Source organism: Lissotriton helveticus, chromosome 3_1, assembly GCF_964261635.1.
Source record: "Lissotriton helveticus chromosome 3_1, aLisHel1.1, whole genome shotgun sequence".
NCBI classification, from domain to species: domain Eukaryota; kingdom Metazoa; phylum Chordata; class Amphibia; order Caudata; family Salamandridae; genus Lissotriton; species Lissotriton helveticus.
Genome location: NC_136061.1, coordinates 291,612,670 through 291,640,158, shown reverse-complemented (window position 1 = coordinate 291,640,158; position 27,489 = coordinate 291,612,670). Strand labels below are relative to the sequence as shown.

General features: G+C 44.2%; 1 protein-coding gene across 2 annotated transcripts in view; it reads left to right on the top strand.

Annotated features, from left to right (window-relative positions):
• LOC144822378 (uncharacterized) overlaps positions 1 to 27,489 on the top strand; it is a 1,092,528-nt gene that overhangs the window by 19,521 nt on the left and 1,045,518 nt on the right. For both annotated transcript variants that reach the window (XM_078679823.1, XM_078679822.1), the window contains exon 2: positions 5,954 to 6,137. In XM_078679823.1, coding sequence (XP_078535949.1) covers positions 6,009 to 6,137 — 129 coding nt within the window. In that variant the 5' untranslated portion in view covers positions 5,954 to 6,008. The remainder of the gene's footprint in view (positions 1 to 5,953; positions 6,138 to 27,489) is intronic.

The window sequence follows — 27,489 nt, the reverse complement described above, 5'->3', positions numbered from 1 at the left end:
ATTATGGCATGTTTTAATTCATTCGGCATACAACGCCCTGAGGTGTCTATCGTGAAGTCACGCAGCAACCTACTAGGGGTTGGTTGTCTCATCATAATTCCCGGTTATGGCATATGTTATAAAGCTGCCGGCACTCCAGACCTGTTATATCGCCATAAGGTGTCTATCATAACCATCGAGTAGTGCTTATGCTTTAAAAGTGATAAAGTGGCCGTCAGCACCAAGCGCATTAGTGCAATAGTTGCTCACAAATATAGTCATTGCCACAGACAGATAACCATATGTCTACCACAGTCAGATCGCGCTGTATCTTAAAGCGCATTTCACCCATTCACACAAGAAGCGCCTATCACGCCCTGCATATCGAGTAAGGAGTTAATGAAAAAAGCAAAGCCCCTCCTAGGATGTAGGAGGCCCACAGGAGACACGTGCAGTGTCTAAACACAGCCACGGGTTACCATTCACTTTCTATGGAGAATGAACAAGTTACAAAGTTACAGTTTAAGGGTACTTCTAGGTGAACTACGATGGAACCCTTTTAGACTAGGACACTTCGAGAGTCAAGACCCACGAGAGCACTGGAGTACTCGTGTTACCTCACCCAGGGAAGCCGGGTGCATAGGTGCCTTTTGGTGTGGAGCTTCGTCGTCGATTCCTATGGAGAGCTGCGAAGAAGTGCTGCAGGCACTTGTGCTGCAGGCACAAGAGGAAAAGTGTCCGGGTGGATCCAAGGGTGGATCGGAGATGTGAAGAACCTGAGAGCAGAGGAGACAGAGTCTGGGTCACTAGCCAGTGACCAGGATGGCGACAGGAAGATGCCAGCCAATGTCGAGTGATTTCAGGTGAGGAGGTGAAGCTTGTCTCTTCAGCCACGAGGACCAGGAGGCGCCCACGACAACCAGGAGCTGGATTCGAGCTGTCCCACGAAGGATCTAGTTCAGTGGTTCCCAAACTTTTGACTCCAGAGGACCCCCACTGAATCACTACTGGAAGCCGGGGACCCCCAAGCAATTTGTACAATTTAAATTTCTTTTTAAAAACGTCTTTTGAAGCAGAGGCAATTTCAAGAGGGAGACAGCCTGAATTGGGTCTATTGGCATGGACATGTGTGCATACAGCAGTGTATTATTTAGTGGTACAAGTCTCCTGCTCTCAGACATAGCAGCACCTCTACATTCTCATTCCAGAGCCTTGGAGTGGTGACCCTTCCTTACAGCAACAGATTGAATGATTGTGAATTATTAGCATTTTTACCTATTCACAGTTTAAGAAGGTCTAAAATATTATACAATTATGAAGCATTTTATTATAAAGACATGCCCCAAGGAGCAAGGAATATTGTGAAAATTCTAACAAGATAGTGCACAAAGCAATGAGTCCAGTGTACAGAGCAAATTCAAGGTCTATATTAGGAGTTCATCATGGAAGTGCAAGAGATGGCAGGAAGGTATCTGCACAGGAGGCATATTGTTTCAGCGAGATCATGGAACAATGATATGCCAATTACCATAAACCCCTGTTAGACATAATCTTTAGTCACAGACAGAACAACATTTTACCACCAAGGGGTGAGCAGTGCAGTTAAGGCATATTTCCGAGAGGCCTCGCATGGCACCTGACATGACCCTCTCCTGTTAGGATGCCCACTGCCCCATCCCTTGTCAACAACAAACTGCAAAGGCTACACCAAATAAGAGCCTGATATGTCTGAATATGAAAGCTTGACAGCACACATAATTCATCCAAGGGCTTGTGGAAAGTGAGCAATCAGACAGCAGCACGAGAATCCAACTGCTGATCCTGGCTGCATCTATTTTTACCTGCCTGCCAAGTAACGGTAACCTATACACATGTGCCTTTCAACGCTTTATTGCTTTTATTGCATTGCCTGTATTTTCATTGTTGTGTCTGTGACTGCTGTTGTCTGTCTTCCCCCGCTGCCTGTACGTGGTCCGTGCCCCTTTTTCTTCCCTCTGTTCCCCTCGCTGTCCCCGTGCTCTCTCTGCCTGGTCTTTCCTTCTGTACCCCTCGCTGCCCCGTGTCTCTGACCGGTGTTCCCTTCTGTTCCCCTCGCTGCCCCCGTGCCTCTCTGCCCGTTCTGCCTTCTGTTCTTAGTGCCCTTCTGTTCCACTCGTTTTTTCCCTCGTTTTTTGTGCCTTTCTGCCCTATGTTCCACTTGTTTTTGTGCCTTTCTGCCCTCGGTTCCACTAGTTCTTTCCTCATTTTTTTGTGCCTTTCTGCCCTCTGCTCCACTTGTTTTTCCTCGTTTTTTTGTGCCTTTCTGCCCTCTGTGCCACTCGTTTTTCCCTTGTTTTTTTGTGCCTTTCTGCCCTCTGTTCCACTCATTTTTCCCTCGTTTTTTGTGCCCATCTGCCCTCTGTTCCACTCTTTTTTGTGCCTTTCTGCCCTCTGTTCCACTAGTTTTTTGTGCCTTTCTGCCCTCTGTTCCTCTCGTTTTTGTGCCTTTCTGCCCTCTGTGCCACTCGTTTTTCCCTCATTTTTTGTGCCCTTCTGCCCTCTGTTCCACTTGTTTTTTTGTGCCCTTCTGCCCTCTGTGCCACTCGTTTTTTCCTTGTTTTTGTGCCCCTTTTGCCTCTGTTCCACTTGTTTCCCCAGCCGCAGTGCCCCTTGCGGCCCGCCCCCCTGACTGCCCACTTCCCATTCGCTGCCCCCGCCTCCCGATTCTATTGTTGGGGTCTCGCCGCCCCTGCGCGAACATTCACAGCTCTTGTGTGCTGTGAGGACGCAAGGGCGTTTCATTTTTCACTATGACGACAGGCACTCGAGTCCTGCGGACCCCCTGGGAATGTCTCACGGACCCCTGGGGTCCGCAGACCACAGTTTGGGAAACGCTGATCTATTTGACTGCGGTGTCAGTATCCGGATTGGACCCAACATGCCTTGGCAAACGCAATCTACGCAAGATGCCGAGATGGGCTTTGGTGCAGACCAGCAAGGTCTGAGGAACTCCTCCTTTGGAGAGGAGTTGGAGCAAGCCTGGAGCAACCAGGAAAGCAAAGTAAATCAAGGATTGGTCTTCTTGGGGGCTCACTAGCCAACAGACTAGGAACCGCGAAGACGCATCAAGCTGAAATACAGAAAGCGGGCCAACGGGACACTCGTGGAGTGTGGGCCTCTGAGCTTTGGTGCAAAAGGTGCTCGGGGCTGGGGCTTCAAGCACCCCAATGCACAACTTCCGGATACCTCGGGAAGTAGGTGCAGGTTGCAAAATGCAGGATGTCCAGGAGTTCTGGTATCACGTCGCTCGTGTCTGCTACAGGTCTCAGCTTTGCTGGGAGCGCAGGTCAGTGTCAGAGATGTCTGGAAGTCCGTGTCATGTGTCGCAGATTCTTCAGGATCCAGGGGGAGCCTCGAAAATGCAGACCGGCAAAGATGCAGTTGGTGCCTGTTTGAACAGGGTTGTCACTCCTTGACCACAAGGGAGATTTCTTCCATTTTCCAGTCGATATGGAATGTCGAAGGTCCAAGATATATGTTGCAGAGTTTTGTCCAGGGTAATCTAAAGTCCTAGGGACTGGGGTTCTATACTTATAGTAAGCTTAGGGGTTGGACTAACTCTAAGGTCCCTCCTATGGGTGGACCTGGGGAGGCGGTGGTTACACCCCTTCCCCTTTGTCCAGTTTTGCACCAGAGCTGGGACTGAGTGCCCCAGCAACCGGTTTGAAATGGGAAATGCATGGAGCACCTTGTGTGCCCAGGCAGTGTCTGAAAAGCATTAACTGAATGCAACCCTCCCTGCCTCAATACACTAAAGCCTGTCCGGGGAGGTGCTAGCACCTCCCTGGACAGGAAACCTATTGTCCAGGCCTCCCTTGCTGGAGTTTCGTCCAGCAGCAGGCGGGCAGTCTGTGGCAGCAGCATCCATTTTGTGATGCTGGGGCTCTGTTTAACTTTAACCGGGTTTAACAGTAACTACATGTCTTCTCCCTCTAGAAGGGTGGAATGCTACCCCCGCTGCCAGAATTGGCGGGGGTACTATTCCAAAGTGTTTGACACCTTACACGACATGTTTTGATAAATCCAAACCAAAGTTAGCATTAACCGCGAGGATTATAATGCACTTAGGAGTATATGGTATTGCTATATCAGAGAACAGCTATAAGGAGATGGTTCTGAAAGCTGCAGAGGGGCTCAGCTCATGCTAGGGCACCCTCTCACATAAAACCAAGCACTCTGCCTCCAGGATTGTCAAGGCCTGCCATAGGAGTGACTTATAGGTTACTATGTGTCTATATATAAGGTAGATATAGATATACTATATCTAAGTAAGGGGTGATTACACCACCTTACCCAGGCTATAAATACAGACCTGTGGTGTCAGTTTGGAAGGCTAACCAGGGGTGGCACAATACATGTTGCAGCCCCTGGTAGGCCTAGAGTGCACCTTTGCCCTGGGTACCTAATGTACCATATACAGGGGCTCACAAGGGTGACCTAGTAACCAATCTGGTATGTATCTAAAGTACATGGAGTCCATTTTATAGAGAAAGCAGATAGACTGGGGCCCTGAATAGCAGGATCCCAGGCCAACTAAGTCAAAAACCAGCAAAACACCAGGCAAAAAAGTGGGGGTAACCATATAGTCAGATTTACACCTTCCTACATTTTGCGTGCAAATGTAAAGTATACACAGAATTGCATACACAATACAAATGAAAAAGCATGCACTACACTATTACCATACTTGCTTTGCAAAAATAATCATCCAAATTGCTAACCATGATTAGTTCAAATAATGTTTTCGGGAGAATACAGTTATTTATTGTCCACTAAAGTTAATGGCAGAAAACACAAACACAATACCAATTTAATCACTGTAAAAAATTAACTTCATAATCATGCTCTTTCTCACGCTATACTGTTAACTCTAAAATTGTGAACCTGTTTCCAATTCAGTAATGTATCTACAGTCCAAGCATATTTGCATATTTTGCAGTTATTTTTAATCTGTTGATTCTCAGGTGTTAAAAACACAGTTCTTCACACTTTAAGCCATTATTTGAATAACTCCTAGTTTTTTTCCAGAAAACGGGTTAAAGTGCAATTTCTTAGTTTCCTTATAACTCCAAGAAGAACATTTACAGCTAATGTGCATGGCAAAATGTTGGATTCATTTAGTTTTCAAAAAATAACTTTTCTGTTTACCTGAGGTCGATTTGGACTCCAAGGTACAATGTACAAAGCCAAATATGTATATGTAGCTTGTCTGTGAGGCATCCAGTGTTACAGGCGGGGCAGACGTATACACTAGACAATGTTTAATTTGAGCATGTATTATATGTGTGTAGCAGTGTCAAGTGTTTTTCGGAGCCTGGCGCTGGTTTTGGTGAATGCCAGGATTGCTAAATTCCAAGGCTGCTTAGTCTTAATTCCACCTATTGTCTCTTTCTTTAACTACCCTACATGTCTGGTACCTTTAGCTCCCTCTTGAAGATGTATTTCCATCCCTGCCTTGTGCCATTGTTGCTGTTGACGTATCTTTCTATTCCTCCTCCTTCCTTTCTCCCTGTTCCGCTTTTCTCTTTCTTGCTGTGGTTCAAAGTCTGATGATGAAAGTAAGTTCCATTCCCGAAAACAAGTGCTGAGGCCCACCACCTGCTACCTGTGGCGCACATTAAACACTAGAGTGACACCAAGATATTTGAGATGGATGTTGGAGGAGGTGGGGGGCCAATGTTATGTATTAGATTTAAACCCTACCCTACAGATGCATCATTTGCCCAGCAGTGGTCAACAGTGGCCAACAATTTTTGATCCAACCCTGGAGACTGTTGTTAGCATGTGCCCCAGTGAGAGGGCAGATAAGTGGCATCTTTGATGTAGCTTGGTGCCATAAAACCGAAGTGCCCCTGGCACTGAGATTGCCTTTTTACTGTAGAATACACAACCCTTTTCTATTTTTTAGTGATGTATTTTTGTCTTTTTTTTGCAGTGACCCTAATCAAACGCCCACATTTGTGGTATTTGAAGTAACAGCATTTAGTTAGATGGATTCCAAAGAAGGCTCGCCTGAACTTCTAGGACCCGTCCTGTCTGGGAGACCGCAGCTTCTGGGCAGTTCTTGGTTAGAGTCCAGCCTCACTGAATCACTTTTACCTGGCAAACCATGGCACAAGGTAACACGTGTGTATGTGTGCGCGTGTATGTGCGAGCTGCTCAGATTGTTGTCTGTAGAGGTATTTTGTAGACAACCATCTCATATATATCCAGTCTCTGACAGCAGCTTGCTGCTCAGTTTGACGCCAGTAAAATTATGTTCGACTTCTGGAAGCCAAGTTCAGTTGTTCGTCACTTCTAATGTTAATCTAAATGTTCTGCGAGGGGTTTTAGTGTTCAGAGATACTAGGCGCACATCAGGTAACGCTAAAGTAAATAAAGGATGCTGAAGTAGAAACAGTGCTGCTTGGTCTGGGGGAACCCAGAGAACCCCTGCAAAAGAGTGGATCCAAAATCTCCCTATAAATTGTGAATACAAGGTCCAGAGCATACGTAATGATAATAATTACGGCACATATACTGTGTAAGAAACAAGGTCCCTTCAATTACAAGAACACGAGTAAGAAAACAAGATCGACAAGCAATGATTCAAGCTTAAGGTTTTATAAGTGGTTGTGGTCCTCCTTCAATAGGAGATCCAAAGAGAAAACCAGTCCGTTCATTTACACGTCCGAGCTCGGGACAAGCTTTTCCTGCTCAGGACGCTCCGCTTCCCCTCCTCAGTATCCTATGTAGTATGCCGCTCTAAGACTGGGACTACAGCAGTCTAATCCTTTTTTGTCGTTACTAGGTGTCTACCTGCCCCTCCCCATCTTGTAAATTCCAATGCTGACGACCGCTATCTAGGAGTTGCCTGTGTGTTAAAAATTGCCCCTGCGGGAGGTCGTACCATTTGACTAGCTGTTCATATGTTTTCAGTTGCCCCTCGTGGAATAGAGCTTCTACCTCCGTCACTTTGTAATCTGTCCATACCTGTAGGGTTCCTGCTGTATAATATTTTTGCCCTCGGGTGAAGCCCACCAGGGGAAGCAGTGGGGAGTATAGCGGTCTCCCTTGTGACATTCTGTGCACTCGCATCATGCAGTTGCGAGCTATGGAGACCTGTATCGGATGTGTGTGGTGCACGGTAGGAGCATTCTCCTAATGACGGGAAGAGGTAGTCTACCAGTCTCAGTGATCGTTTCTCCTACGTATTTCTCTGCTGTCCAGTGAGACAGCCACTGAAGTTGCGCGGCGAGGAAATATGATTCAAAGGACGGGGCTCCTAGACCTCCGCATGTGGTGGGCAGATATAATGTGAGCAATGCTACTCTGCGTTGGCCATTCCCCCATATCAGCGTTGTGAGTAGTGTATCCAGCTCACTCTGAAATGAGTGCGTTCATTTGAGTGATAATACCTCCTTTTTTTTGAGTGCCTACATAAAATGAAATGTGAAATTTATGAATAGTGATTCTTCTTCTCCCTATCCATATTCTGCTATTTAATAGAACCAGGTTCATTAAATGACGCAATTGTGAATATAAATTGAAAATATTTGTGACAGAAAATAGAGTGCTGTATGCTTATCCACTTGCAAAATGTAAACAAAATTCTACCCTCAGATTATTTTGAAAAAGAAATAGGGTCACATTATGTATTTCAAAAGAAAATTTCACATAAATGTTCTCAAAAGCCATGGGACACTCATCGTCTCACCTGCTCAAGCGCCTGGATAACCTCATGGGTGATTAGTGCACTATACAAATAAACAAAACATAATGTAGCACTTATTAAATATTCCATTGTCATGGCATGTCAAGGAAGCCTGACCCTGCCAAGGAGCTGATCCCATTTTTTTTTTAACATGTTATGGGTTCATCCCATATGCTAGGACTTACCTCTAGTATACTAAGCCAAAATGTTGCCATAGATGTCCCCTATATTTCCACCTATAGGCCAGGCCCTGCATTCGGTCATGGGTGTTACCCATGTGCATGCCTACAAGATGCTAGGAATCATGTGCTACATGCCAGTGCCACATTTTTTCAGTGAATGACCCCTTGTACTATCAATGCCCCAATGGGTCAACAATTGCAATAGGCTAGCATTGCATATTGGGTGCCCTATAACAATCCTCTTTTTTGGTTGTGTTTTATATAGCGCTCACTAGACCCGAGGGTATCAGAGCGCTTTACATGAGCACCAGTTATGTTACAGACGGAAAAATTCATTTTGTTTTGTTAGGACCGGGGAGATTAAGTGATTTGCCCAGAATCACAGAAAGTTGAGCGTCCGTGCCGAGTTGCGAACCCAGTTCCCCAGCGCCGAGGAGGACCGCCCTAGCCGTTAGGCCACATTCTCTCTTATGTCAATAACTACTTCCGATATATCTGCACCAGTTTTTTTATACCCTATGTGGACCAGTGTATCTAGAATTACCCACTGGAATGCTAAGGTCTGAATATGGCCATGGGGTAAAAATCCCCACCCACATACCATGGGTGTCTTCCCTATATGTCAAGAATTACCTGCAGTATGCCAGGACCAGCAGCCCACTTGCACACATAACACAAACACACACAGCTCTCTACTTTTTTCCATCGCCAATTTTCCTTCTTGTATCCTTTCTATTCCTATCATCACCTTCTCCTGTATTTTCTATTTTTCCTTCCGCTTCTCATTCAACTTATTTCCCGTCTGTTTTTGTTTCTTATTCCTCTTGTTCTTCCTGTATCAATTTTTACATCAAACACATGATTGACCAAATGGATGTTACACGTGTTTCTCGTGCAAACAGGTCCTCGCTCAATCGTCGTTGCTTTTTTCACATTTGAAATATTGAGCAAATCACGTTGCCCCTTCACACCTAACATAAACGACCAATTCAATTGGGTTGCTCCAGTTTGTGCCACAAAGCTGTATGTTCATGATTTGTCCACGCGCGGGCAGCAGATTCCCACAGTAGTAGCGATCCTGCGAGCTCCGTAGAAGCTAGAGCGCGCGAAGCACATCCAGCGAAGTGGACCTATGAACGACGCCGCGTGGGTCTGCTGATGCGTATCTCAGTCCTCTTATTCAAGACATTATCGACTTCTTGTAGAAGTCAGACAGCACTGCTCACTGAAGCCCTCACGGGTTCGTGTGAGCGGGTTAAGGATAAGCCAGCCTGCCTCAGGAAGAGACTGAAGAGAGGAGTGCAGCTGGCCATTTAGTCACCGGAGTGACATTAGAGGTGGGCGAGCCAACAAATTAACAGGCAGAGCCAAGCCATAGCCGATCCAAGGTTGTGGCTCGGATCTTAGAGTGCGAGCCGAGCCCTGAAACTATTTGCTACGAAAATTATATCACAAATATCATCTAAAATATGATAAACTATCTTTAAAATAAAAAAAAGTGTGTATTTCTTTAACATGTAAGCATTGACATCAAAAGGGCACATTTCAGTAGTCGAAGTGCATTAAACAAGTATGGGAACTGTGATGTTGTGTAATGGGGCGGTGTGGGAGGCATTGGGGGTGCGACCCAGCTCTTTCGGCCGATTTTGTGACAGGGCCGACTTTGCAGCATCGTCCCTGTGACAAAAACGGGCCCGAGGTGCCCAAAACCGGCCCTCACCCTTGCGGCGCGCCGGGGGATTGCCCGGTGCCCGCAATGGCCAGTCCGGCCCTGGTGTGAGTGACTGTGGGGGCGGGGTCAAAGGAATGGCTAAAAAACAAAGGGGTTTATAAACTTGCACTGCCGGTGCGTCACTTTTTGTGACGCACCAGCAGCACAACCTGCTGCCCCATATTTACAAGGACACGTAAAGCCACCCTGCGTGTCTTTTCGTGTCCTTGTAAATATGGCCCTTTACATGCAACATTTTGCGTAAAAGGGGTGTGCAATGGGTGTTGCTTGGGAGTTCCCACGCAACACCCATGGCTTCTGCCACATTTCCAGATTTACGAGAAATTGCAAACCTGGAAATATTTGATATTTCTGCATTTGTAGAGCGGCTGGTTACGCCCACTGGTGTGTCCCCGCGCTATTTAAAAATTCCTGCGAACTTCGGGGAAATGGTGCCTCACAGATTCATGTACCAATTCTTACTTATTGGGTGAAAAGCCACGATTTTAATTTTTTTAGGAAGAGTTTGTCTGATGGTTGTTCCCGGAGGGCCAAAGATAGGGAGTTCCAGCTTTTTGCGTCAGAAGGCTACGGGGAGGCTTATGGAGTCGCGATGAGGAGAAATATTTTCATTTCTCCTAGTTTTTTCCTTCTATGCGTGCTGAATTCTGCAGCACACATAGAACGAGGAAATCACTTCTTGTAACTGTTTATGTGCAGGAAGGTGTCTCTTCCTGCACATAAACAATAATTCAAAACATTATGTTTTCAACTTCTATGTGTGGTGCATTAAGAAGCACACATAGAAGTTCCAAAACACCATTTCAGATTGCGTATGTGCTGGAAGTGACACCTTCCTGCACATAAACAATCATTCCCCTCAACTCAGGTACCCTTGCACTATGGTGCAAGGGTGCCTGGGTAGGCGCGGGAAACATCCTTAACAATGAAGTTTGAATAACGAATGACCTGAACCACGAATCCCGAACAACGACCAATCAGTTAACCACGACATCCTTAACAACGACTTTCATAAACTACGAAAACCACGTCTGCAACACCGGTGACATGACTCACTCGGCACAAGGCAGGCAGGCTCTGATGAATGGATGCAGGATGTTAACCCTGTAAACTCAAGGACAAAACAGTGTTAAACCCCAGACACACGTAAAACTCTTTCCTGCATATCTGAAGAGAACACGTCTATGGTCCTAGAGTAACAAGAGGGTTGTTTTAATTTTGCCCGCTTTTTTTGTAATGTAAAAGGACATACTTTTAATAATTTCATTTTTTTGTAAATTGTTCCCAAGAGCAGCCCAGGGGATATATTATTGTCAACAGATGTCTGATTTATTGCATCGTCATGAATATTACAGCATCTCCTGGAATGAAAGGAGACAGAGCGGTTCAGAGGTTTGGCACCATGTTAGAAAGCTTATCAGCACAAGGTCACCCACCGCATGCTTGAATCCAGCTCTGCGGAGAGGGTGACTGAAAGCTGTTGCTGCCTCTGCCGTTTCTCAGTCAAGGCCTCGTAGCCTTGTGCTTGATTTGAGCTGGTGGTTTAAGGTGCTAGGCACCGCACTTAATCCCGTCCACAGCATGGGGGAGGGCAGCAGCACTGGCATCAGAGCCGGCTTTTTTCAATAACAAAAACATGCTCTCTCAGATACAGCGCACGTTTCTACAGCCCTGCAGCAGAGAGAGATGCCTAAAAGAAAGTGTGTACAGACGTGTTTCACACACAGAAGGTTGTGCCTCAAAGGCCTTTCCTAGGTTTGGAGATAACCTGGGACTGGGGTCACGGAGAATAATTGTGCATTTCATGCGGACTTTAAAGAACATATTGGTGTAAATGGGTATTGAGCAATTTGCATAATTTTGTCGTTGTTTAGGTACTCGTTGTAAACAATGTAGTGGTTTGGCATTGCTCGTTGTTTACCCTTCGTGGTTAAGGAATTCGTAGTTTAGGCAGTAGTTGTTTAATCATATATCCGATTGGCGCATGACAGCAAATTGTGGGCCAGCGCAGGGGAGAGCAAAGATATGTAGATATGACGCATTCCTGCGCTTCGAAATTAACGCAGTGCAGCGCAGCCAAATGACTTGCGGCACCACTCTACGTTAATTTCTTGTAAATGAGACCCAAAGTATTCTGTACATTTTTTCGGTCTTTCACCTTCAGATAACTTTACACCCCCCTTAACTGAAAAATGAATGCAAGTTAAGTTAGTCAGGGGAAACACCAGACATTAAGAAAACTCTATTAGATAATGCACTGCAGAGATCTGTGTGTGTAACCAGAGAGCCAAGTGATTCCATCAATTAAAGCCAATAACGGCTTCCAGGCACTTTTGCAGATTGAACAGTTACACACATTTACATTTCTTTCAGACAAGCATGCACCCTAACAGGAAGGCTCTGTTTAGCTGTCTGCCCTACCTTTGGTTTCACAGCACAGGAGACACCCTGCCTTACACCTCAGCTGAAGCCTTTCAAACATAATGGCCAGGTTGCCGTTTAACAAAAAAGTAGGGGAACTGTTTTTCATGGGTTAAAAAGTGTAGGCACACCGTGCCCCTCAAATCCAGTCCACTTCAACCACTGGGCACATTATATCACTTCACTGAGTAGTACTTATTAACGGTGACAGTTTTGTACAACTGATATTCTGAAGTCACATATTTGAAAGTGCTTTCATGCACAAACATGAAGAAAAAAGAGTTTTGGTGAAATTAAATATTTGCCCAAGATCAAAGAATTTAAGCAGGGAAGCCACAATTTATCCAGGTTCTCTAGTTCTACTTTGTACAAATAAGCCAGGAAATGGGTGTTTTTTTTTCTTTATGTATTTTGTTTTTACCTCTTAGTTCAGTTTCAGCAGATTTTAAATACAGCACAAACTCGACCCGAATGCCATGCGCTTTACACGAGCACCAGTTACATTATACTAGGTCACGTCCATTGTTTACAGGCACCAAGACATTCAGTGATTTTCCCAGAATCACAGGATGTTGAGTCGATGCTGAGACTCAACTGGTTTCCCAGTTCTACAGGGGTCAGCTCTGACCATAACGCCACATCCTATGTAGAGGGAAGATTTATTTATTTATTTATTTTAAGAGTTTTATATAGCGCTGGCTAGACCCGGAGGTATCAGAGCGCTTTACATGAGGTTCCACAAAATTACACGATTACATCAGTTCCAATTTACATAAGTTGCTAGACAAACAATTACAAGAACATAGAAAACGAGATAAGGGAAGAGTAGAGGGGAAGGGGGTCAGGGTAAAGGGGTGGGAGGGAGATACAGCAGAAAGACTAAGGAAAGTCTGCCCAAAGTCCGGCTGGGTAGGTGACGGTCGAAGGGGAAGACCCAAAACCCATCTCCTCTATAGCTATCAGGTAGCTCCATCGGGCATCAGACAAAATAGTTCAGTCTCAATACATTCAGAGAGGAGAGAAGGAGAGACATAAATAGAGGGAGGATGCAGGAAGAGACGACAGGAGAGACGAAAGGAAGTCTGCCCAAAGTCCGGCTGGGTAGGTGACGGTCGAAGGGGAAGACCCAAAACCCATCTCCTCAATAGCTATCAGGTAGCTCCATCGGGCTTTGGCCAAATAGCTAGGTCTCAATGGGAAACATTTAGAGAACATGGAGGGCAAAAATGGAGTGTAGAGGGGAGGGGACAGGGAAGGTTAGAAAGAGAGGATAGGGGAAGAGGCAACAAGGAGAGACGAAATTAAGTTTGTCTAAAGGCCGACTGGGCAGGTGACGACCAAGGAGGGAGTCCACGGCCCATCTCCCCTAAAGCTAAACCAGGTAGCTCCATCGGGCATCAGACAAAATAGTTCAGTCTCAATACATTCAGAGAGGAGAGAAGGAGAGACATAAATAGATGGAGGATGCAGGAAGCGACGACAGGAGAGACGAAAGGAAGTCTGGCTAAAGACCGACTGGGTAGGTGACGTCCAAGGAGGGAATCCCCGACCTGTCTCCCCTATAGCTAAACCAGGTAGCTCCATCGGGCATCAGACAAAATAGCTAGATCTCAAATGACGAGGGAGAATTCACAGGTAGACAGGGTAGGGACTAGTGCCAGGATAGGTGAGGGCAGAGGTCAGTAGCAGGAAAGAGGAGAGGAGTAGAGCGGGGAGGGGTAGGGGGAAGGTAGTTCGGTAAAAGTTACAGGGGGAAAGTGATACAAGGGAGAGAGGAATGAAATAGGGGGAGGCAGGCAAAGAATGAAGGTAGGAAGAGGTGGGGGAGGGGGTAGGAGATACAGCAAGGAGACGAGGAAGACCAGGCTAGACCTGGAGGTATCAGAGTGCTTTACATGAGAATTAAGACATGTTACAGCATTACATTCATTAGAGTTACATTACAGTTGGATCCTTTGCTTTTGAAGAAAAACAATATTGGTGGAGGGAGGGAAGGGAACATAACGGGGAGATGAGGAAGAAAACAATGTCTGATGTCCAGATGGCCCCACTGCTCACCTTTGGGGACCACACAGGGCGTAGACCTGAAAACGCCTGACCGATGCCATTTTGAAGATAGGCGACACCACCTAATATGAGATATTGGGCAAACAAAGCAGGGACCAGGAGTGTGAGTATAGGTAAAAGGAATGACCCCTCCAAGATGGCCACCATAGTTTGGAAAGGGAGCAGGCCCATTTCTATTTCCAAGCTCAGCAGATCCTGCAGATCAGGGAAGGGGGGGCTATCTTCGGGATCAGAGGTAAGAGGACGACGTGGCAGTCTAATTATAGCAAAAGGCCATAAACATACAAAATGGGAGCTCACAAATGCACACTTCAGCCCAACGAGAGTCCCAATGACAGACTCGGCTCATGTGGCAGCCACAAATCAGATACGTGTAACACCCATAAAGCCGGCATCACCTTCGAGTAGGGCAGAGCCGGCACGGCTCATTAATTTGCATTACGTCAAGCACTTTGTAATATCAGCCATGAAGCCTCTGGATACCATGATGCCCCTCGGGAAGTAATGAACAATTTGTAAAACAAGCCCGGATTCTCCAAAACTAGTTCAGTTAATTAGAAGATTCTGCTTGACCAGTCCAGACGCAGTCAGTCCAGGCTGCGCACAGATGACATACAGGCACCACATTACAGCCCGGCTTGTTATGTGCTCAAAATTCCAACAGGACCTCAAGCCGAGCCAGAGCCAGGCTTCAGGCTCAAGCCTGGCTCGAGCTTTCAGCGGCACGCCAACATCTAGGTGACACTGAGGGGATAGCAAAACATTGTTGCTCCAGTGGCGTATCTACATGTGAATTTTAAGGAAGGCACACATTGGAAAACAGTTGAAGGCCACCTACAAAGGTCTTGTGTACTTGTGTGTGTGTATTTAGATCTGAGTTTGTATTTATATGTGTGTGTGTATGTATATATATATATATATATATATAACAATCCAGCTTTTCCCCACTGTGCTTGCTGCACGGAAAGGCACGCAGACAACCAAATCAGCACTTCAAGGCAGGTGGTATAAAGTTGCTGTCTTTTATTTCATCACAACAAGTGGGTAAAAAATGCCATCTTGCTTTATAATAGTAGTATAGATATATATATACATATAAATATAAATATATATATAACTATATATTATATATATATATATATATATATATATATATATATATATATATATATATATATATATATATATCTATATCTATACTACTATTATAAAGCAAGAACTTTGGACCTTGGAGGCGGGTAAACTCGGGAACCACAGCGCCAATCCACACACCCGATACATCATTGTAATCGTCAGAGTGTGCAGATGGACATAGGCTATATAAATAAAAAAAATATACGTTATTTAAAAAATTAGACGATAAAAAAAAAGTAGTCCCTTGCAAGTAGCGCCGGCCGCGACCTGCGTGGTGACATCAGGAGCGCGGGGAGGAGCGGCGTGCAGGAGCGGAAGAGGAGTGGCGGACATCAGCGCGGGGAGGAGCGGCGGACAGGCTGGAAGCAGCGGTGAGGAGCGGCAGACAGGCGGGGAGGAGGGGTGAGGAGCGGTGGACAGGCAGTGAGGAGCGGCAAGGAGCGGCGGGCGGGAGCGGTGAGCGGCGGATGAGGTAGGTTATTTATTTATTTGTTTATTAAGGAGCGCGGAGCGGCAATGACAATCGTGAGCAAAAAAAATACAAGAGCTAGCAAAAGGTGCATTAGCGTAGCAAACGGTGCATTACAGGAGAAAAAAGTGACGTGTGCAGGAGCGGCAATGACAATCGTGAGCCAAAAAAATACAAGAGCTAGCAAACGGTGCATTAGCCTAGCAAACGGTGCATTACAGGAGAAAAAAGTGACGTGTGCAGGAGCGGCAATGACAATCGTGAGCCCAAAAAATACAAGAGCTAGCAAACGGTGCATTAGCGTAGGAAACGGTGCATTACAGGAGAAAAAAGTGACGTGCGCTGGAGCGGCAATGACAATCGTGAGCCAAAAAAATACAAGAGCTAGCAAACGGTGCATTAGCGTAGCAAACGGTGCATTACAGGAGAAAAAAGTGACGTGTGCAGGAGCGGCAATGACAATCGTGAGCCAAAAAAATACAAGAGCTAGCAAACGGTGCATTAGCGTAGCAAACGGCGCATTACAGGAGAAAAAAGTGACGTGTGCAGGTTACAAAAGCATACAAAGTAAACATAGAGGTATAATACTGCAATATATGGAGGAAGGCTCCAGGGCACCCACGGACAACGTCGGGCCTGAAGCCTAATTGCTCCCGGACAACGTTGTGGGACAACATCGGGCTACCATGCAAAATCATGTCCCACTATATTTAAGGTACATAGATGACCTCTTTTTGATTTGGCAGGGGCCAATGGATGAAGCACTCTCTTTTGTGGCACAATTGAACAACAATGATTTAAACTTAGAATTCACATCCACAATCAGCACATCGTCAATCTGTTTCCTTGACATAGAAGTATATATAGATTCTGGAAGGTTAGCCACGAGACTATACAGAAAGCCTACAGCAGGCAATACAGTCCTGCATGCGGCCAGTCAGCACCCTCACCATTTGATACGCAGTATCCCCTTTGGGTAGATGCTGCGCATCAAAAGAATATGTAGTACTGAGGTGGAATGTATTAAGGCTCAGGAAGCGAGTAAATTACGCTTCCTAGCTAGGGGTTATTCAGAAAGTGTGATACAAAGGGCAATTGATTGCTCGAGAATTATACCTATAGAACAGACACTATTACCCAAGTCACTCCCTAATACAACTGACACAGCAATAACAACAGGCCCTCCTAGGATCATTGTTACCTACAGCCGACAGCATAAAGAGATTCGTAACATCTTTTCTCGCAATTGGAACCTGGTGACAGGGGACCCTGTCATCGGTGATCTAGTGGGTAAAAAACCGGAAATCTCTTTTAGAAAATCTACTTCTATGGCGGACAGATTGGTTAAGAACTTTTTAGAACAGCCGATTCCAGATACCTTTATGGCTTTGAGAAAGGGTTTCAAAAAATGTTCTAGCTGTAAAGCGTGTAAATATGGCTGTAGTAAGACCCAATATCTGACACCTTTTAAAGATGTACCTGTACCTATATCAAAACAGCTCACCTGCAAAACAGAGTTTGCGGTTTATGTGTTGCAATGCCCTTGTGAGCTCCGGTATGTGGGGAGTACTCGACTGCCGGCTCACAAGCGTATATTGCAACACATAAGAGCTATCAACACCAAAGACCAGTCTTATCCGGTAGCACGCCACTTTGAAAGCACACACAACAGTGATCCCAGGCATTTACTGTACTATGTCATAGACTGTGTAATGCCACTAAAACGAGGGGCTAACAGAGATGCACTATTGCGGTTGCTGGAGACCCGTTATATATTAGAATTAGATAGTCGTACCCCCAGGGGTCTCAATGCTAGTGAGGATCTTTACACATGTTTGTGAGATATATATATATATTTTTTACAGCTGATATTGGTAACAACTATATAGGATCTTCTGAGTGTGCAAGATACTTGTTTATATATCACTTATAGACTGCTAACCGATATAAATATATCTCAATGTAATTCTAATTGTTCTTTGCATTTTTTACTATCTGGTCGGATATTACCTTTTTTACAATTAATTAGTGAAGGGAGGGGCTCCTCCTTTTTTATATTTCAAGAAACAAAATTGTAGAGAAAAGAAGAATCTTTTTTAACTAATTGTTATTTGCACTTTTGTATAATTTTGCACTATGCTGAAATAGCTGCTCCTTGTCACAACATGAGGTATATTGATGTTTACATCTAAAACCAGTACATGTACTTTTTATAGATCCCCACTTGGGGTGTATGTATATAGGGTTCGTATTTTTTATGAAAACAAAAAGTCTCAAAATGAATTTGCATTATTATGTCCTATATGGTATTCACGTATTTATACATTTATGTATTTTTGAATTCATGACCATTAGCGATGTTTTGCACTTTTTCTATTACAATTCATTGTATTATTTAAATTGTATAATATATTGAGACATAACTCACTGTGAGTTTTATCTTTAGACTCAGTAGGGAGAAAGGGGAAAATATTTTTTCATCCTTTTTCTCTTAGTCTCTCTTTTGTTTTCATTGATTACAAACCTATGACATGTATAGGGTGTGTACTACTAGTCCGCCCTTTGTATTTACTATTTATACCTAACCTGTGACATTGCATTCACATCATGTGATCAAGACTGTGGATACAGTCGAAACGCGTCATGGCGGCATGCTAAGCTACAACTTGCACGAATAAAGACACCTTTGATTTGGCATCAAATTTGGGCTCCACTCTTCGTCATTTATCCAGTCTCAGGAAAGAGTTGGTGACGCCGTTTGGCGTCTGGCGAGTTTCTATTCATATATATCCCAAAGCCTCGCCACAAAGTCCTCCTCAGGGGAGAATAACAAGAGCAGACCCAAAACTTTGTGCTTATGATTTATTCCTCACACCATTCCGCCATTACGCGTTTTGGCCGATCCCAGCCTTGATCACACGACAACACTGGCATTTACAATCGCCATTTTTAAAGTGACGGTGCTCGTGCTCCAAGTAAAAGAAATGGAAGACATTCTACATATAAATATGCTTGCACATCCTAATGAAAGTATAAATACCATTATATAAACAACCATACTGAATTAAAAACACAATTATGGATATTTACATGTGCAAATTAAGCAATTTAAGTAGGCCTAGTAATTAATTGATTACCCACTGGCAGTCACCCGTAGGTAATTATAGTTAGGACCTAGTTTCCATAGGAAAAGCGTTTTTTGACTTGCCTATATCTTTGGCACCATTTGACGAATATTCACGGAATTTTGCCAAAAAAGGGTGCTGGTGAGTCTTATTGTGCATGACAAGTTTTGGGATGAACCGTCAAGCGGGGGCTGAGAAAAAGGGGGGTTAAAAAAGTGTGTTTTCCATGTTAATTCCCATAGGGATTTTGAACACGACTACAGCCCAAACCGCTGGGCAGAATTACACCAAATTTGGCAGAAAGCTAGATCCTGGTCAAGAAGAGCACTTTTTTTTGTTATTTGGTGTAAGTCTGTTCGGTAGTTTTAGAGTTATAAAAAAAAAATTGTATCTAGGGGCGCCCCCACTCCGCGAATCCGCCCGATCATGTGCAGAGATCTGATTGGCTGCCAACACTTCAACCAGGAAGTGTTGGCAGACATTTTGGGATTCAGCCTTAGCCGAGTCCCAAACAAAAGCATAAAAATAAAGAAAAAGGGGACAGGAAAGGAATACCCTGACCCCCTAGGCCTGGTTCCAGGGACCTGCTAGGGCCAAAAAGCATTTTTTTAAACATTTGAATTTGCAGCAAAAAGAACCAAAATAAAAAACAAGCACAGACTCCCACACTTGTTTACAATATAACCCCCTAGTGGGCCAGGTCCCAGGGGCATGTAGCATTTCTTTTAAAAGTAGGGGGGTGCACATGTTCCTCACTCCTTAGACTCTGTAGGCCTTGGGGACTGCCACTCCTCAAGGCCGGCTCCTGCTATCTCCAGAGGTGCCCAGTCTTGGGAGATAGCAGTTTTCTTTCACTTTGCTGGAACTGTGACAGCTCCCACAAAGCAAAAGCAAACACTAACTCCGCTCCCAGCAAGCAGGAGCTGTCAAACTACTCCTGCTTTGGGAGCAGAGTTTTCATATGTTTCCATGCCCGCTGTCATTTGAGCAGGAAAACAGATGACAATATTGCTCCTACATGCAGGGAGCAGCATTTTTTTGAGACTACATGTGGGAGCAATGCAGGCTCCCGCTGGAGGCAGGGAGCCGGCAGGGACCACGCAGGGCATTCAAGCTTCCTTCGTGATCCCCATTGTAGTACACTGGGTGCTCAGGGTGGGCCCCAGGGTTCCCAGGAAGAAGAGGACGGGTCCCAAGGGGATGAAGTCTCTGGGGCCAAAATAGGTCCGATTGGCTTTTCCCTTTATGGATGTGAGAGGGAAGTATTGTCTGACAGAGCCCTATATACCCTTAGAACGTTTGTGACTAAGGCTTTAGTCTATGTTCTCCCAAATGCTACAGCATCCCTACCATGCAAATTACATTGTCAGTGGGCACAAGCAGATACATGGAACAAGAATTGCCTGTGAAACAAATCCCTGTTCATTTTTAAAAAAACATATTCCCACAGCTTACAACACTTTCACTCATCATAATGTGATGCCCTGCCGCTGTTTTACAGTGTCTTGCAGAATTGCCTCCCGCAACACTCTGTATTTCAACTACTGCTCTCCCTTGGCGAGGGGCCAGGTGACATGGTTCTAAAGAGCACACAATTATATGGGACAGAGGCCACTGGTGGTTCTTCGAGACTGATGGGGAGGCATCGTGAGGCACAAAATTACTGATAGGGAATAGGACAGAATGTGTTTGTGTGTAAGGCTGTCACAGCGTGTTCTCAAGGCTGTCTTCAAGACAGTATGTAAAGCTGTCACAGCTTGTTTTCAAGGCTGTCTTCAAGACAGTTTGTAAAGCTGTCATCTCCTGGCTGTCTTCATGACAGTACGTAAAGCTGTCATCTCCTGGCTGTCTTCATGACAGTACATAAAGCTATCATAGTGTGTTCTCCTGACTGTCATTATGACAGTATGTAAAGCTGTCAAAGCATCTTCTCGTCTCTGACTACATTACAGCAGGAAAAGCAGTTTTATGCAGTTTTTTCATAGAGTGTTCTAATTTCTTGCATTGCTTTCAAAGTGTGCTCTAGCGGTTGTCTTCATGGCGGTCTATGAGGTGCTGTCATAGTGTTTTCTAATGACCGGCGTCACCATAGTGTATGTTATGCTGTCAAAGTGTGCTCTAATGGCTGTCCTTATGACAATATACATACCTATGGATGTATCCCCGAGAGTCTATGTAACCATGCTACAGTGTGTCTAAATTGGTGCCTTCACAATAGTCTATGTAACTTTGTTACAGTGTTTTCTAATGACTTCCTTCCTAACAACCTAGGTCCGGCTTCTACTGTGTGATCGTATGACTGTCTTCATGGCAGTCTGTGTTATAGTCTCAATGTGTGTTTTAATGGTTGTCTTCATGGCAGTCTGTGGTATAGCCTCACAGTATGTTTTAATGGTTGTCTTCATGGCAGTCTGTGTTATAGTCTCAATGTGTGTTTTATTGGTTGTCTTCATGGCAGTCTGTGTTATAGTCTCAATGTGTGTTTTAATGGCTGTCTTCATGGCAGTCTGTGGTATAGCCTCACAGTATGTTTTAATGGTTGTCTTCATGGCAGTCTGTGTTATAGTCTCAATGTGTGTTTTAATGGTTGTCTTCATGGCAGTCTGTGTTATAGTCTCAATGTGTGTTTTATTGGTTGTCTTCATGGCAGTCTGTGTTATAGTCTCAATGTGTGTTTTAATGGTTGTCTTCATGGCAGTCTGTGGTATAGCCTCACAGTATGTTTTAATGGTTGTCTTCATGGCAGTCTGTGTTATAGTCTCAATGTGTGTTTTATTGGTTGTCTTCATGGCAGTCTGTGGTATAGCCTCACAGTATGTTTTAATGGTTGTCTTCATGGCAGTCTGTGTTATAGTCTCACTGTGTGTTTTAAAGGTTGTCTTCATGGCCGTCTGTGGTATAGTCTCACTGTATGTTTTAATGGTTGTCTTCATGGCAGTCTGTGTTAGAGCCTCACAGTGTGTTTTAATGGTTGTCTTCATGGCAGTCTGTGTTATTTATTTATTTATTTATTTCTTTTTGCAGAGTTTTATATAGCGCGAACTAGACCCGAACCGAATCAGGTATCAGAGCGCTTTACATATCACCAGTTACGTTACATGAGGACACACATTCATTTTAGGCACGGGGAGATTAAGTGATTTGCCCAGAATCACAGGAGGTTTGGCGTCGTTACCGAGACTCGAACCCAGATCCCCAGGTCCGAGGTCGAGCGCCCTAGCCGTTAGGCCAACTAAGTCTCACTCTGTGTTTTAATGGTTGTCTTCATGGCAGTCTGTGTTATAGTCTCACCATGTGTTTTAATGGTTGTCTTCATGGCAGTCTGTGTTATAGTCTCACTGTGTATTTTAATGGTTGTCGTCATGGCAGTATGTGTTATAGTCTTGTAGTGTAGTTCCTATAGTCCCAATAGGCTCTGAGCATTGGAATAGTGTATCCTGTAGTTTAGACATAGGACTGAAATCAACTAGGTCTCTACCGAATATACTAAATTTAATTGTGTGTGTGCCAGCTAGCTCAGAGGTCACTACAAACGTTCTCGAATAAACAAGAAGGGATTAGTTCCTGACAACTGATTAAAACATGACAACTTTGTTTCCCAAGAATAAGAAATATATCTCTAGAGTCGCGGAAACAATAGATAGTTATTTCACTCAGTAAATCTTGCATGCTTCGTTTCACCAGAGGTGCAGAGAAAATAGAGAGACGGGCGTTTTCAATAAAAGGGTATTTATTGAACAGTCTTTTTTCTCAAGCATAAGAAATGAACTGCTGCATTCGTAATACTGGCTGTAAAGTACAGAGCATATAATACGAAAAATATTATAAAATAATACTTTAAAAGCATGATATGGTTCCTAAGCCATAAGAAACCTAAAATGCATAAAATACATACAGTGATAAATAATGACTAAAAGTACTCAACTGGTGCTTCTAAAATACGCCTACCCTGGTGTACCTAACCTAGGTCTAGTACAAGGGAAGGAGTAAGTAGGGTGTAGCCTAGTTTTAGTATTATTTGCCAAGAATCTATTCCAAGAATTCTCTTAGGGTCTAATCAGCTCCGTACCTTGGTTTAGAATGTAGGAGGTCTTGTATCTCTCTCTCAGGACTCGATTTCCCAGCAACCCACAAGGGTAGCCTGGAAACACTGGAGCTGGATTTCTCAGCAGAAGAAAGTACAGCGTCTCTCAGTGCGTCAGCTGCAGGGTCGGCTTCCTTAGGCACTTGCTGCAGCAGGGCGCGTCGGGCCAGTAGATAGTCAAACTGCTCCAAACCACCGTGTGTTTGTTTGGACAAGTGTGGGCATATTTATACCTTGAGGGTTCCGAGTTTGACGTAAGATTGGACATAAGAACGTCATCAGAGACTTAATTCTCTGAAAACTCCATGATTTCTTGGATAACTTAATATTCATGCAGGGGGAAGTCCCCGACTGCTGAAGGCGGATTTTTCCAAGAAATCGTTGTAGATTTTCGGAACTGGTGGAAGTAATCAAGCCGTATTAGGACTACCTGAGTTATGTCTTAATATGGTTATGATTTCTATGCCTATATAAGGATACGGAATTTTATACCTATATAAGGGCATGAATCGGGAAAATTACACTAGGATCCTAAAACGCTATACAACACCCACTCCACATATTATGTCTAATATTACTAAATCTATAAGCATAAGAAACATAACTAAAGCATGTGTTCATAATCCCACCCAAAATACATGAAATGCATTAAACATGGTTCATACACATACATGAGTATTTGTTTTGTACGCATTTTACAAGCAATGGCTGTCATTAAAAATGCTATCTAAATGAAACATGAAATGACAGTTATGAAATGGCTCTTAAATTACAGAAGAAAAAAGGTCAAGACCATTCCATAGCATAATATATAAACAGTTAACGTTTTCATGAGATAATGCCAAATATTTGTCTATAGGAAGTATCAAATGAATCTCTTGTTCTCTAAGAATAGTTCTACTTTAAGCAGATTACTTTGTGCCAAGTGAAAAGGGTCTCTTCTGGGATGAAGAGAAAAAGTTTTCAAATGTAGATTGTAGAAACATAGAGTTCCCAAATTAGAGGGTTTGTTTTGAAAAACCGAAGGCCGAATTTCAGAGTTCATGGAACGCTGTGTGCACTTTCAAAAGTTATTCTCGGTGTCGGGAGAAAACATCAAATCATCTAAGTTGGCAAAGAAACGGTCTACCATAGTTGGTGAAAGTGGAACTACTTCATCAAGTAGATCAAATGTGCGTAGATGTGAAACATCGCCGTCAGCGTCAGTCGCATTAGCAATGTTCGATGTTGATGGTACCTGCGTGCCTGTTGTTCCACGTACCTCACCAAGACCTGGATTTGCTGGTGAGATCTCAATGAATGACGTCATCAGGATTGGGAGCCGTTGGGGGCAACACGATGCATGAGTCGTTACCGGACCTAGCAAGGCCTCAACATCCGTTGGCGGAAGTGTAAGACAAATGTCCAACACGCATTCTTCTCCGCAAAGCAGGCATCGTAGAACAGGTAAGATGCAATCTTGCCAGATTGGTCTGAATGAAAGGAACCAAGTGGTATTCAGATCTCTTAAACGTGCCAAGCCAAGAATCTGTGTAATTCTGTCACGATACCGCATGGCTAGGAGAGCCTGTTGCATGGTAGCCTGGGTATCGTTGGTGACTGGACTTGCCATATCCAAGCAGGAGAAATAAAAATAGAATTCCTGCTACGAGTCTCAAAATGAGAGGCAGACCCCCGAACACAGAGTGCACGAAATTTGGAAAAATGCCGAGGACTGCTTCGAATGGTGTTAACAGTCCCGAAAAGATCGTCTTAAATACATGTGCGATGCCACTGGTATCAGACATGTTTAAGATTTAACCTAACATTTCTGCGAAATGTACTGGGCAGTTTGTTGATAATAAGGCATGTATCTCTGCAGAAGTCCTTGCAACTTGCAGATCATACGTTTCTCTAGACGAGGTCAGTGGCACAGTTTTTTTGTAAAAGAATGGCTTTCATTCTGCTTAAAGTATCAATTCGTATAGAAGAAATATTCAGTGAAGGTCATAACGCCGTCTCCCTGTCAGTAGTACTCTTTGGATACAATACTTGCATACAACAAGTGACCCTGGCTGACACACTAACCAGATAGGCTCTTCCTGGCAACATGCTACAACAGCTGTGATCGTTGAGCATAACGTAGCTCCCATTGGAAAGCTGCCTAAAAATTGGTTCTATCACGGCCGCTGGAGTACCGTGCATGTGGCAAGAAAGGTTATTTAAAGAACCTTCGCAGGCTCCATGTAAATTAATACCTTCACATAAAAATGTACCGCTTAGTAAGTTTTTACAGTTCTTTGTACTACTAAGAAATACCTCTTTTCCCCCACTCCAACATTTGTGTGTGTATATGGTAAATTCCAGGTTGACTTAATGTATCCTTTACCCAACCTTTCATACAGGCCTGCTGGTATGTGCTGTAGACAATACTGAAATTGGAAAATCGTCACTGGTATTGAGATGGTGCCATGTATTATCCATTCAACAACAGGTTTCTCAGAAACTGTCAATGGTAATCTTTCCAGTTTTTCAATGCTCAGCACTGTATAGTCTGCTCCTCCTTGTGCCAAAGAGATTTGTTTATCTGTAAGGTTAAGGACAGTAAACAATGACGTGGTATTGATTAGACACCATGGCACATAGCCTGAACGGAGATTTTGCAACGTCCAGCTTAGGAGCTATATAGAACGCAATTGATACTGGCCATGTTGTAACATTAGCAAATCCTGTTCTATTATGTCAATGGCAGATGATACAATACTATCCAAAGAATAAATTCTGGAGGACAGAGTTGTTAACCCATTGTCCACTACAGAGAGTGCTTTCTCTAAATTAATATGATCAATTTCTCGTATTTTTTCTGCAGTTTCCATTTGCGTTATTTTCCAAGCTTCTTTGTACGCAGCGTAAATACTAGTGTATATGAAACATTTTTGTCGTTGTTTGCGAGGCCCGAGTAAGAAGTCTCGCAAGTCAACGCCTTCTTTAAGTAAAGTCAAGTGTTGTATAATTTCTGGGAGTGTGGATGTCTGTAGCCAATCAAGGCATAGTTTTCCTACACTGTATGTGGTGACTATCCCTGGATGTTGTCTCTGTCTCTGGGAATACCTTGGGTCTGGCCTATTCATTTTGAACCCTTCTGTGTTGTCCATGAATCTATCTTGACAGTTATTCATGTCTATGGGCTAGATTAACCATTGTTTCCAATTAGGATTTGTTCTGTTTTGTGTTAAAATCTGTTTTACATCTACCTCATCATCTGCAGTGCCATTACTTTCAGGTGTGGCCTTAGGTATGGACGGTTTGTTTAAATCTTTTATCTTAGCTAAGCCAAGACATGATGTTTGTTGAATGGTGTCGTTCAAAAATATGATTTGTTCTAGTATAATGCAGGCTCTGAATAAGGCTTCTAAACCTTGCACCTGCCAGTCTTTTATGCCCCAGACAGTTTTTTTTTTTCAGAACAAAATTTTATTATTTTCTTTGAGAGAGATTGCAAGAAAAAAACACAGCACTCCGACCACCGGAGGGGCTGTGAGCATAAAAGCAGAATCCACTGAAAGCAATCAATACAGTAATTAAAAATAACACAGTTACCACAACTCTCCCGCCTCCCTGCCCCCCCCCGGCATTCCTCCCTCCCGGATCCCACCCAAACCCCGTGCACGATGTCCACCGATTCCTAAGAAGGAAAACAATTATGAATCATTTAAGGTACACTCTCTCTCACCCAGGATCTAAGCGTATCTGTACAGCATCAAGATCGTGATGTGCTGGCGGCTCCAGCCACAGTCCCCTGTAGTCCGCCCACCTTTTCCAAATTTTATAGTGTTTCTTGGGACAGCCGCGGGCCTCAAACACCGGACGCTCCAGCCCCATACAGTGATCTAACCCCTTTTTCCACACTCCTACCGGGGGGGCCCTGGGGTCCTTCCAGGCTCTGGCCACATCTCTCTTGGCCACGGTAAGGCCGAGAAGCAGTAAATGCCGTTTGTAGACGTTGCCCCCCACATGTTCCATTACATGAAGAAGGCCCAGCTGCGGTGTACGGGGAAGCTCCCATCCTAACACCTCAGACAAACAATCCCATACACCAGTCCAGAATCTCTCCAGTGCTCCACAGGACCAAACCGTGTGTATAAAAGAGCCCATCTCCACACCACATCTCAGGCATTCAGGGGACGCAATCAAGCCAGCTCGCCACAGCCTCTCTCTAGTATAGTAAGCTCTATACAAATATTTAAATTGGATAAACCGTAGGCGTACGGCAACGGCCGCACCCCTGGGGGCTGCAAGGGCTTCTCTCCAGTCCTCTTCTTCTAATTCACCCACGTCTCCTTCCCATATAGTCCGCAGCTTATCAAGCGAGGGGGAACAGTGGGTGATCAGCGATTGATATATGCCGGATACCTTTTTATCCTCTAGTTAATAATAATAATAATAATAAAAACATTTATAAAGCGCCTGGCTGCACAAACAGTGTATCCCCGCGCTGACTGCAGACTCAACTAACAGAGGGAAATGGACGGAAGAGGGGTAGGGCAATATTATTGGGGGAAGAGATGAGTTTTTAGTCTGGCTC